Source organism: Gambusia affinis, linkage group LG02 (genome assembly GCF_019740435.1).
Source record: "Gambusia affinis linkage group LG02, SWU_Gaff_1.0, whole genome shotgun sequence".
Taxonomy (NCBI): Eukaryota; Metazoa; Chordata; class Actinopteri; order Cyprinodontiformes; family Poeciliidae; genus Gambusia; species Gambusia affinis.
Genome location: NC_057869.1, coordinates 30843800 through 30856798, shown reverse-complemented (window position 1 = coordinate 30856798; position 12999 = coordinate 30843800). Strand labels below are relative to the sequence as shown.

The 12999-nt window shown below is 39.9% G+C and overlaps 1 protein-coding gene across 1 annotated transcript in view; it reads right to left on the bottom strand.

Annotated features, from left to right (window-relative positions):
• Positions 1 to 6885: 6885 nt before the first annotated feature.
• The window catches only part of tshz3b (teashirt zinc finger homeobox 3b), a 45891-nt gene continuing 39777 nt past the window's right edge, over positions 6886 to 12999 (bottom strand). Inside the window, exon 3 of the mRNA XM_044142913.1 lies at positions 6886 to 12099. Within this exon, the coding sequence (XP_043998848.1) occupies positions 8450 to 12099 (3650 nt within the window). The 3' untranslated portion in view covers positions 6886 to 8449. The remainder of the gene's footprint in view (positions 12100 to 12999) is intronic.

Sequence of the window (12999 nt, the reverse complement as noted above, 5' to 3'; positions counted from 1 at the left end):
GAACACATTTTTATTTTGAAAGCAGGACTTCATGTTTTCCTTCACAAAACGTGTAATGTATATAAAGTTGTGCTTGCTTAAATATTTTTTCATTTTAGTTTTTTGGGAACATTCACATATGTTTTCTTTTTTCTCATTTTACTGCCATCAGATCCAGGAAATGATCTTAGAAAACTTCCACTTAACTTTTAGACAGATGGAAGTTCCCCAAAAATGTCCAACTTTTTTTTTTTTTCTTTTTTAAGATTTGCGATATACCACACTCCTAAAAACCAGACACATTCCCAGGCTGCACAATCTCGACTTCTCTGGGTGCAGTAACTGGAACCTACTTTCTAATTACATGAGTGAATGAGGATTCTGTGTTTATTCATATAAAAAATGTGTAAATACAAACTGCCACACAGGAAAAATTAGTTTATTCCAGCCTCTTGGTGATAATTACTAGCATGGCATATGGAAGTACTTACTTGTCCTACTTGGCATCGTGGCTTACAGAAGTTTGCAGTACTGTCGTGCCACCATTCTGCTACTTCTGGCAGTTTGTCTTTGCCAAAAGTGTAAGTCTTAATTATATTTGCAGCTAATTGTTCTCTGTTTGCATGAGGTTGATTTGAAAAGAGATTAATGTCACAGCTATTGTTATGTTAAAAAGAAAATTATATTTTCTAAAGCGACAAAAGAATTTCATGGCACATGGATTAGAAATCAAATGGAATATTTTTAAAAGAAAGGAAGAAAGAAACCTTTAATGGATCTAAAACCTAAAATTTTATTACTTTCTGAAAGCTGCTTGCTTGTTTATCCCCCTGAGAAACTCTCCCAGATAGATTACCAGACCTTTGATTTGTTAATATCTTGATGTGGAAAAAGTTATTCATTTGTACAACCACTCATGTCTCTGATCATGGGACTGACATATGGAAATTGTGTTTGGTTGGAGTTCTCAGGCTTCCTTCTGATGACGACTGGAAGTGTGCCTTGGACCGGGAACCTGCACATCAAAGTCTCACATCAGAAGCAACTGGAAGGTAGAATTATGACATTTATCTGCTTTTTAAATGAAATATTTAAAAGATGTCTCACAAGGCTTGACTTTTATATTCTAGTGCCACTCTGAAATTTCTTGCTGTGCATAAAATAGAAGAGCGTAGAATGGGCTGCTGCTCCTCTATTTAAATACACAGAGATCCACTTTTTTATGTTATCCACACATGTCCAGAATTTTTCCTCAAAATAGTTATTTGTATTTTAATAAGTTGTTTGCAGAAGTAAAATATGAATACAATAAATGAATACAGAATGTTGGATTGTAACAAATTTGAAGCATAATCCAAACACACTTGAATGCTCTCACAGTAGGTTAAACTGGCAGCTATTCTGACAATTATTTGTTTTTAAGACCCAAAACAGAGAATCAGATCAATCTGCCCTTGATACAGGAGAAACAAACTTATGTGTAAAAAAACAGACAAAACGCAGAATCCAGATACAATACAATGGTGTACAATACATTGTGATAAATCTTAGTGCGTGACATTGAAACTAACACAAAGCCATGAAACATAGATAACCAAACAAACTTATGTTCCAAGTAGGAATTGCACTGAGAAACTATAATGTTTAAAATATGTAATATATGTGTATATTATATAACACCTTCAAATAAATAAAAGAACCTGTAATTTAATTTATTACTATTGACAAAACTGGAAATGGCCCTTAAACGCTTTCTAGGAAAATATTCTCAAAGGGGATATTAGCATATCAAGTTTTCTTATGCTAAATGGAAAAAGAAAATCTCAGCTGTTAATATTAGTAATAGACTCTAAAATGTTTAGTAAATCAATGAGCAATTGCCTTGTGAGCCTTCTGTCAATAGGGAAACTCTGTGTCTGTGACTGTGGTATTGTGTTCTCATATAAAGAGCAGAATGGAAGGAAAGGGAACATGATTAAAAAAAGAAATCAAGAGGAACTCGGATGGACAGGGCATTCTTCCTGTGTGTGTTTGTAGAAGGAGTGTGTTTGCTTGTACCTTGGCTTTATTTGTGTTATGCTTTGTGATTCCATTGTGAGGAGTGGATCCACTGAGCTTGTATTCCCACCCTCCCACCAGTCCTGTTTTAGATGAAGCCATTTGAATCGGTAGCACACCTTCTGCAAATGTGTGTAAGCAGCTTACTGTGGCGGAGTCTCTCACCGTGTCCTTTCGAGATTCTGACGGTTGCATTGTGCAAACCACAATGAAGATGTGTTACATTAGCAGACCGAACCTTCTCCCAAACTCATGTTATATCACCAGTGTTCAGTGGCAGAGCCGGCTTCAAGCAATTAAGTGTTATTGAATCTTTTAAAGCGCCTGAATGTTTCAGTTTTTCCTTCACCTGAAAATTCCATACTGCAACGTGCTTCTGAATAAATATTTGGAGGTTGTTTTCAGTTCAGGTTGAACTCTGCCAGGGTTGTCTGTTGTCATTAATTTGGTTTCTTCTGTTTACAGAGTAGATCTCAAACCACAGTCATGGAATGGGTGGAGGGTGATTTTCTCTGGGAACCTCAGAATCTTTGCTTTTTGTTGATGGGGTTATTTAGTGACCATGACCTTTGTGTGCCCTGTGACAGTTCACTACCAATGAATCAGTTTGAAAAAGGCTGCATTCACACCAGCCCTGTTTAGCCCACATTAATCCGACTACAGTTTATTTGACTAGAACCAACTAGACCTTTTCGTTTGGGGAGGTGTGAATGCACCATCCAACTCTGATGGGGACCAAAAAAAAAAAAAAAAAAACTCTACTTTGTCAACAAACCTAGATCTTGGTTCAATTAAAGTGAACTCTGGTTTGGTTTGAATGAATATGGCAGACCAGATATCACTCCGAAAGCACGAAGCAGACTATAGCGCAGGGCATTATGGGTAAATACAACCAAAACAAACATGTGAGTGTGACGCTAGAGGGAGAAGTATCTCAGTGTCTTTAACCAATGACAAAGAGAAATCCTCCAACTGCTAACAATCGGACACTGCTCTGTTTTAGTTTGCATTTTGTGAAGAAGGAAGTTGCACTTGTGTCAAAGATAAATTTAACACTTTCTCAAAATCCAACATAAGTAAATTTATTTGGCAAACTTAAGATGCCCTGTGCTGTGATCTGAGTATTGTTCATGTGCTAATCAAAGGGTTGATGCTAAAACAACATAGCATTAGTAACCTTAGTATACGTCTTAAAAAAAAAAAAAAGATATATCAATGATTTGGGTTCATTTCTTTCTTTTTACTTGACAACACGTTTTAGGCCACATCATGAATATGATGCACATATGATTTGCGGTTTATTTAAGTGCTTACCTGTAATCTGAACCAGTGGTGAGTCGACTGCTTCCTGCTTGCTTGTTTCTTACCTTAATAAGTCCTTGCTTTTGCTCAATGGGTGTGAGGACAGCAAAAGAGAAAAGGGCTTTTTTACACTTCAGTCTTATGCATATTTTCTTTGAAGCTAATGAGAGCCTTAAATACGGTGCCAGACTTCAGGCAGCACTGTTGAAGGCTGACATTTTCACACACTGTGGCACCTTGTCACTGTGGATGACGTCCCCGTACCTGGCTGTTGACAAAAGTGTGTATGTGTGTGCGTGTGCGTGCGTGTGGGTGAGTGCCTTCTTTGTGTCTTAAGTGTGTATATGTGCAGATTTCCAGACCTGCAGATTGGGTGCTATTGATTCTGTTTGCATATGTATTTTGTGTAGTTGTCCATGCATTAGGATGTTTTTGTGTTTACCTGCAGAAAAGAGAGAGAAAGAAATGACTACAAAATTCACTTCTCATCTTTAAAGTATTAATGTATCTTTTGGAAACCATTCAGGTCCTTATAAATTCGTTTCTCATGTAATCCAGAGAAGTTATTAGTTGGTGTTGATTTGACAGTACTTTACTAAATATGTTGTGTTTTTCTGAACTGTAAGTGGAAATTTGTCATCCCTAACAGAATTAAAGGCTTTCAAAATTCCATCTCTGTGCAATAATCCATATAATGTATTTCATTTAGTGATCAAGTTCTTGAAATGAATGTTTTTTTTTTTCAGTAATATTATAATTTATTGAATGGATTCTCTATGTCAAATAAAATGTTTTGATTTTAGTCAAATTGAAAGTCTTGCAATACATTTTTTTCAAAATAAAAATAATGAAGTGTTGAAATTATTTTAATCTTAAATTCATGCAAGAAATCCATATTTTAAAATACTTTTTGGTGTTTAACTGAAAAACCCAGCTGGTTAAACACACACAGATAGATTTTCATAATGCTGTGTGAATCATTATATATAATACATATATAATACATGAACAATACCTGACCTAGTGTCTGTCTGCACAGCCCGTCATGTGGTCTGACTCTCTAAGTCATCATTGTCACTAACTGCAGTGTGATTGCGTCATAGTGAACATGTGGAGCTGCCGGGTCCTGGGTTTGAATCACAGAGTAAAAAATAAAAAATAAGAAATAAGAATGCATTCATGTGAAAATGCAGTCACTTTGATAATATTTTGCTTAAATAAAAGTAAAGTTACCAGTGTAAAATGTTGCTCAAATAAAAGTAAAACAGATCCTCAACTCAAAGTTTAGGTTACTTTTCTATGAGCAGAAGAAAATGCTGCTTGTGGATTTCACAAAGGAAAAGAGGAGATAATGCTCACACTATTTTTAATGAAATGCAAGCTATAGTCAGTAGTACCAGAGAAAACTGATATTATTTACATTAAAAAATATATATTTTATTCTGAATGTTCACGTCAACATGAATCAAACTAAGTTTACACTGTATGATAAAGCTGCTGACTTTCTCAGACTTACAAACCCGGCCTGGGGTTTTCTTCTTTTTAAATCTGAACTAGTGTGTGTAGATCAGGAAGATTCCAGCAGAAGGATCACTGCCGTTACTATGGTGTTTTGTTTTGTTTTTTAATGAAACTGAATATTTGTTTATACCAGGGGTGGGCAACTATGGCCCCCGGGCCACATCCGGCCCGTTGGTCTTTTTAATCTGGCTTGCCGAAGATTGGTGCAGAATTGCCCAAATCAAATTATATTATAATCATGACTAATTCATTTGATCTAGTCCTGTAATGCCTGGCGCTCCACCAGGGGGCGCTTCAGGGGTTGTGATACATGACTTGATTTTGTGGAGCTCGGACTTCTGTTGTGAACTCTGCAACAATATGTGGGCCAAAGAGAAGAAATACTTTTTTACTGAAGTCCGGTCAAAAGTTGTATGCCTTATCTGTCAAGAAATGGTTGCTGTTTCTTGACAGATAAGGCATACTGCTTTACCCTGTATGCCGCCACTTTTACCCTGGCTTAGGGTGACCAGACGTCCTCTTTTTCCCGGACATGTCCTACTTTTCAGACCTAAAAAAATGTCCGGAGGGAATTTCAAAATCGTCCGGGATTTTGGTCAACTGCCTCAAAACACATTACATAGATTACATTGCCACTCCGTTCCACTACTCCATTCCAGGTTTCTTTGTATGACAAAGAAATCGGTAGCACATGTCTGTCCGCCGATTCTACCCCCCCCCCCCCCCCCTCCAAAAAAAAAAAAAAAAGAAGTGTCCTCCTTTTCAGAAACGCAAATCTGGTCACCCTACCCTGGCTGGACATGGTAACTATGCTAACAACCAGTCAACGCAAGGTCGTTCGTTTATGGCTCTGAGAATAGCAGCTAGTTTCATCTCCCTTCACAGAAGACCCTGAAACAGAACCTCAGGAACTGATTGACCTCTAATGTGACTCTGTCTTAAAGGAGAAGTTCAACTCTCTTAAACTGGATGGGTTTTATGCTTAATTAAGTGCAGCCAAATTTCCAAATATCCAAAAGATGGCACAGAGGATGCTGTTGTTGTTTGGCTCTACTTACATGTTTTGAACAGACTTTTAGTGTGATGAACAAAACACCCCACAGAGATTAGCTAAGTGATGAAAACCTCAGATCTGTTCTGAGAATTACCACAACAAAACTAATGTAAATATTAAAACTGTAATGCTTTTTTATGCTTATGTTTGATATGTATGCATGTACTGCTAGCCCGGCCCAGCAGTCAAATTTTAAAAGTCAATGTGGCCCCTGAGCCAAAACGTTTGCCCACTCCTGGTTTATACTCATTATAACATATGATTTCAGGGCGTGCTGTGGTGATGAAAGGGGATAGCACAACCCACGCTTGGAGGCCTTGAGTCCTCGACGCGGCCATCACGGGTTCGATTCCCGGACCCGTCGACATATACTGCATGTCCTTCCCCCTTTTCTGTCAGCCTACTTTCAAATAAAGGACACTACAGCCCACAAAAGACCCCCTGGAGGGAAGAAAAAACAAACACGTATTTTTGTCAAATCAAACTCCAGTAAAAGTTAAAGCTCTCGCAAAAATTTTGTCACATTAATGATTTTAAAAGTTTAATTTTTCTGCGTTTTAGATATTGTGACACAATGACATGTTATAAACTTGATACAATCTATCTTTCTATCCGTCCGTCCGTCCATCTGTCTATGACTTGGTGTCTATGAAGGCGTCTGTTGGCATCTCACAGACTAAGTCACTAACACAATAGAGGAAGCTACAGGCAAGTCAAAAATTATTGTTTCTGTTTGCATGTTTAAATATAAGTGTGTGTGGCGGGGTGTGTGTGTGTGTGTGTATGTTTGTGTCCCACACGGCCCTGCTGCTGCCACTCACTGTAAACTAGTCTGCAGCTCGTCACAGACAGACGCTGACACACTCCCAGTCTAATGTGCTCATTAGGGACTGCACAGCATACACCTAATTGATAGCCATGACACACAGAATGTACACACGCACATTATTGCAAAAAACAGTTTCTTTTTTAATGCTGCAGTAGAAAACAAGGTTATACGAAGTCATATAATGGGGTTTCATTGTCAAGAACAACAACAACAGAAAACGAAAGAATGAAATGGGGAAAAAAAGAGAGAGAGAGACAAACGGCACAGAATGCATAACAGTGTCTGTGCTGTTTACATGCCGATATTTTACACATAAGTACTTTTTTTATATTATTATTATTTCTCTGGCAGATGTCAGTTACTTCAGCAAATGAACTGCCAAAAAATGTAGCAGAACTTGTCACTCAAGAGGTTAGTGTAACCATGGTTACCTTTCATATCACAAAAAGATAAAGCTGCAGTGTGGAATCACTGCAGAGTAATTAGACAGAACAAAAAAAAAAGTAGGACCAATCAAATAGGCATTCAACAATATGAAACAACCAAGAGTGCTTTTAAATAACAGTTTATACAGGAAATATATTCATAAAGTAAGATTTTTTTTGTACAACTTTTAATATTTTTAGTGTTCATACAGGGGGCTTGTGTAGAGCAATTTCAGATGTTTTGTTTTTTTCTCAAAAAAAAAAGAAAATTTTAATCATTGTAGCATGAGCTGGGAGTAAAAGGATTTGCACTTTTACCTCCCTTTTTGTTGTATTTTCAGATACATAACACATTTATAAAACTATTGTGCAAAACAAGTTTGTCTTCATATAGTGTGCACCAGCAAATAGTCATAATCCTTTTAACTTAAAAAATATAGAAATGATGCATAATTTAAACAGGAATTAACTGAATGTTTTTTATTATTATTATTATTTACATATAGTACACAGACCTGAATTATATAGGTCCCTGATCAATCAAAGCAAAATATTACATTTCATTTCTTCTCCATACAATGTTTGTATTAAGACCTGTTAGTATTTTCCAGTCAAAAAAATGAAGTTTAGGGTGAAATTCTTGCACTTAAAGAAGAATCTTCTTTTTAATAAACTTTGGGATTTAAGACTCATCACTGTGGATGTTTAGAAAACAAGCAATGTAAAAACAGTGTACAGTAATTCTTATATTTTAATGCTTTGAAATACCCACAAGGTTTAATTTTAAATGTTGACTCACGGATAAAAAAAACAAAAAAGAAACACAGACAGGAGTTTAAAAAGACAAAACATAGAAATTGCACCAGATGTAGGTATAAAATATTTAACAAAATTGTTTTATTGATATGCATGCAGCTTAGCCAAAATATCAATAAACCTAATTTATTTTAAATAGAGAATAACTCATCTTGCCATTTTAGATTCTATTTTATACTTTCATTTAACTTTATCTTTTTAGTTAAAAATGCTTCAAGTATGAATCTACTTTAGTCAGAGAAGAGAGGTTAAATCAAAAGATTCGGACTGGAGTAGGTCTTCCTCACATGTAACTAAAACAAAAAGAAACAAAAACACTCAAGTTAAACAAAAAAACAATGTGCCAACACTCTTAGCAGTAGTTTAATGGCATATTTGTGCAGTTTCATCAGTTTTAACCCAAAAGAGTGGCACAGCAGTAGGTTGAGCTGCATTGTAAAAGTCTTGCATCGTTCCAAGCCAGTGCTACTGTTTTTCCAGCTCACACACATACATCAGATGGTCCTCGGGGGATTTCCCATGTGTCTTGCTCAAGTGAAGTTTAACAGCGTGCTTACTCGCAAATGTCCGGTTGCAGAGCTTGCACTGGTAGACCGCGCCGCATTCATCATCATCAGGAGAGGAAGATGGAGATTCAGTTGACGGCATAGACGTTGTTAAGGACGAGGAGAGTGAGATCGGTAGTGATGCTGGTACGGAGGTTGGGAGGGAGGATGGCAGTGGGTGGCTGGATGGGTGGAGATTGGAGAAGAGTTTTTCAGAAAGTCCTTTGGTGTGGCGTTGATGTTGGTGATGGTGTTGCTGCGATAATTGACTGAGCAACTGCTCCCCGGAAAGTTTAGCCAGGTCGCGAAGACGAAAGCCTAAGTGGGATTCCAGGTGGCTGACGTAGGTGGATGGTGAGCGAATCTGTGATGCGCAGTCACTGCAGAAAAACACTGGGTGGCCTGAATCCAAGTTTTTTAAGAACTTGGTGCCACCAGTTCTTCTTAGCTGATACTTCACATTGGCCAGCCAGTGGGATATTGTAGTCATTGACAGACCTGTGAAACGGGAGATGTGCATTCTGTCCTGTGGGCTCAAGTCAGACATCATGTATTTGCCATCATTTGTTTGCCTCAAGCTGGAAGCAAACTGGGCTTGTAATATAAGGAGGTGTTGAGGGTTCCAGTTGGACTGGCGGCCTTTGCGCTTCTGAGCAGGTGAAACATCTTCAATTTCCTCTTGTGTGGCACCTTCGATGTCAGAGCGCTCAGACTGACTGGTCGGCGTGGAGGACTTGGACAGAGCTTGGCTTTCTGTGAGGTTTCTCAGCATGTCGGAGATATCTGACAGGGCATTTTCTCTCAAAGGTGACGTTGACATGAACGAAGCTACCGTAGCGGAGGCCTTTGTCATAGTGACAGCAGAAGAGGGAGAAATTGATGGGGTGGAGTTAGTAGAAGAAAGTGTAGTTGAACCCAAAGAGCCACCATTACTTCCTTTATCAGGATTTTTTCCTTTGGTGAGATCTATTGGTTGGTCGTTGTTGAGATGTTGCTGGTAGAAGTACCGATCTAAATGACCATTACTGGTCTTTTTGGTGTGTGCTGGTGGGGTCGAGGAAGCCACTGCTGCTTTTTCTGCCAGACTGTTGCTCATCTTAAACAACATGCTCATGGGGTCAAGCGAGGGCAGGGCCGGTTTAGCAGCCTTCCCCAGGTGGACGTTCATTACTGACTGCAGAGCGCTGAGAGGGTTGACAAACGGCTGTTCAGGAGGTGGATGGTCTGTGATAATAGCTGTGCTGCCACACAGAGAGGCAGGCAGTGGGGGTGTTACAGCAGTGGGCTCCACTCCATTCTCCCCAGACTCCTTTGTGGCAGCACTACTACTGGGATCTCTTTCATTCGTTCCCTTTCCATCTTGTACTACCTCCCCTACACTTGTATTTTCTGGGGTTTTACAGTCTCCTGCAGTGCTTCTTTTGGGCGACTCTCCTCGGATTAGATCTTCTGCCTCACTGACACAGGGTGAGGGCGTGGTTTGCCTCAGAGGTAAATCACTCACAATCATACCGGGGTCTCTCATTTTCTCCTCTACCTTAGCTACTTTCTCTGTCACCTTTTTAACTAGCTCTTCCATTGCTTGAAAGTTGTTTTTAGGTAGTGGAGAGGTTTGGCAGCTGGGAGGGGAAATCAGTGGCTGACTCTTGCCAGTAGGGGAGAGAATCTCCCCTCCACTAAACATATATTTAAGGGGAGAGCTCTTTCCAGAATTGCCAAGAGAGAGCTTCATTATGTTTGGAAGCTGGTAGGCTGCATGTATGCTGGGGTACCCACCCCAACTTGGAGCGCCATTCTGGGCTTTGTTGATGGCTGAGGTCACTGTGTTCTCCAAGGACTTGAGAATGTCAAGCCCCCCCTTTGGACTTTCATCCAGATCCTCTTCAGTCAGATAGGTGTACTTTGACGAAATATCAAACTTCTCTTCAGATTCGTCTTCCACTTCTGTCCTCTTATCTTTGTTGTGGTTATTGGCATTGATAATGTTAGACTCTTGGGTACATTCTTCTTCCTTATCCTCTTTTTTAATTTCCACAACCATTGCCATGGGCGAGATGCTAGTCGGAGGAGGCACAGGGGCGGGTGGAGAGGAGAATGTTGTGGCAGCCAGGGGAACTGACTGGACCTTTTCTTCAACTGAAGAGTTGGATGTGGGGGCCTGGGACTCTATAATTGGTTTGCCCTTCTTTATGGCAGAATTGGTAACCTTAATAAAGTGCCCTGTCACCATCATATGAGCAGTTAGTTCCTGCAGTGAGTCATGAGAGCTGCCACACTCCATGCATTTGAGGATTTGCGACTTCCTGGATTCAAACTGCCAGGCATAGCTGGCACCATTTTGGTGTCCATAGCGATTGTTAGGTGTAATATAGGGGTTGCTTATCTTCTGCAGAATGTCATTAGTGTCACTGAATGAGGCTGGCTTCGGTGTGGTGCCTCCGTTAGAGTCGGGTGAACTAGGGATGTCCAGGTCAACTGGGGCCCTTTTTCGAGCAGAGGAGATGATCTTGGCGGCTACGGGTGTAACAGGTTCTTTCAGAGGCACTTTCTGGTAGTGTTTTGTCTTGATCATGTGGACGCTGAGATCCTGAAGGGATTCAAAGGAGTGTCCACAGTACATACACTTAAGTACTTTTTGTGCATCTTCCTTCCCTTCCATCTCTAGTAGGGAGCGTTTCCTGGGTTTGGACCAGCGCTTAGCCCCTTCACTGTCTGTCTCATGGTTATCATCACGATAGTGGCCTGTCTCGTTCATGTGCACCGTGAGCTCCACCAGAGTGTCATATGCAGCACTGCAGTCCTTACACCGAAATTTGCTGGCACCAGTGAATATGGAGCCGTAGAGCTTGGAGCTCTGCCGGTACAGCTGAACAGTGCTGAAAAGGTTAGGTTCTGTAGAAGCTGTTGTCACCGCCACTGTGGGATGTTGCACCAAGCTCAGTCTGTTGTGGTGGTTCTGGGAAGCCTGCTGGAGACTTTTAGCCACAGCAGACTGGTGCCAGTCATAGCCTCCACTACCACAACTGCTGCTGCTGCTGCTACTACTGCTGCTGCTGTGACTACGAGGGGGTTTTTCTGCTGGTGGCTGACTCAAGTTCAGATTCAGTGTTGACCAATAGGAATTGCTCAGGAAGGAAGTGTAAATCGCCTTCATTTTCTCCAGACTGTCAGCCACAGAACTTGTTGCAGCCAATATGGCCTCGTCTCCGGTTATCGAAGCGGCAGCATTGGTTGCAGCCATGACGGCTGAAGTGGAGGAGGGAGACAGTTCGTTGGAAAGGTCTTTAGAAAGAAGGACGTCATCCTCGTTTTTCAATGAGGAGCTTTCAAAATCAGACATTCTGTCTGACGATTCACTCAGGTGAGACTCGCTGTCCAGGTCCTGACCAGAAAAGTCCGCTGCATTGGGGGAGTCATGAATGCCAGCGGATTCTGGCCTGTCCTTGAAAAGGAAATCCTTGTCCTGACATAGGAGCTTGCTTGCAGGCTCTTCCCCTTCTTGAGCAGAGTCTTCTCCATCAAGGTCCTCGTCCAACAAGGCTACTTCCTTCTCATCGTCTGGGACATAAGCTGTTCAGATAAAGAGAGCAAAACAAATACAGAACTTTGTTAGGGTCTTCCTGAAAACACATATTTTCTAAGTTACACTTTTACACAGACATTATTTTCCAATGATTTAGAATGTCACTCCCCTGCCCTCCCATTCCCAACCCTTGAATTCTGTATTACATGAAATAAACTGGTAAGAAAGGAATAAAGACAGAGAAACTAAGGGATAGAAAAAGAATGAAGAAATGTAGGAGAGGGAAAAAATGTCTTCTCAAACATAACTTGCCACCTTATTCTTCTCAAGGGGCAACAGCTTGAAATTAAAACTAAATTTGAAATTAATGAAGCACATTCTGGCGGTGGCATTCGTTTCTGAAGTAATAAATTACTTGTATCAACCTCGGAGACAGCGGTTCCTGTCTGTCAATTAATATGTCTTACGCTTCTTCTGCAGACTCTAATGCATTCCCTAACAGACACACTCGCCATTTAAATTAAGCATGCATTTTCACTCATTACACCGCTCAGCCTTCGCCTCCTCGTAAATAATAATATCTAAAAAAAAATGTATGTATGTTTGCCTAAGACAAATCTCTCCCTGTAAAACCCATTTGCTTCAATTACCAAAGATTAGAAAAAAAAGAAACTTTAGGTTATTATTTACAGTTTAGCTTCAGGGAGAGGGCTTGAAGCTTTCAATTTATATTCAAATCCCTCTAGTTTAAGAATATTACAATGGAAATCATACAGGAAAAAAAAATATGTATCAAGACAAATCACAGTCTTGCATGTTGGTAAATCTCTGGATGTTCACTTTTGTTGTTAGGGCTATAAAAGTCATAAACGGCATCAGATGAGAAATGATTTATGCTCATGCAATAAGCAAAAAGCAAACAAACATAGTAACATGCATACCTAAAC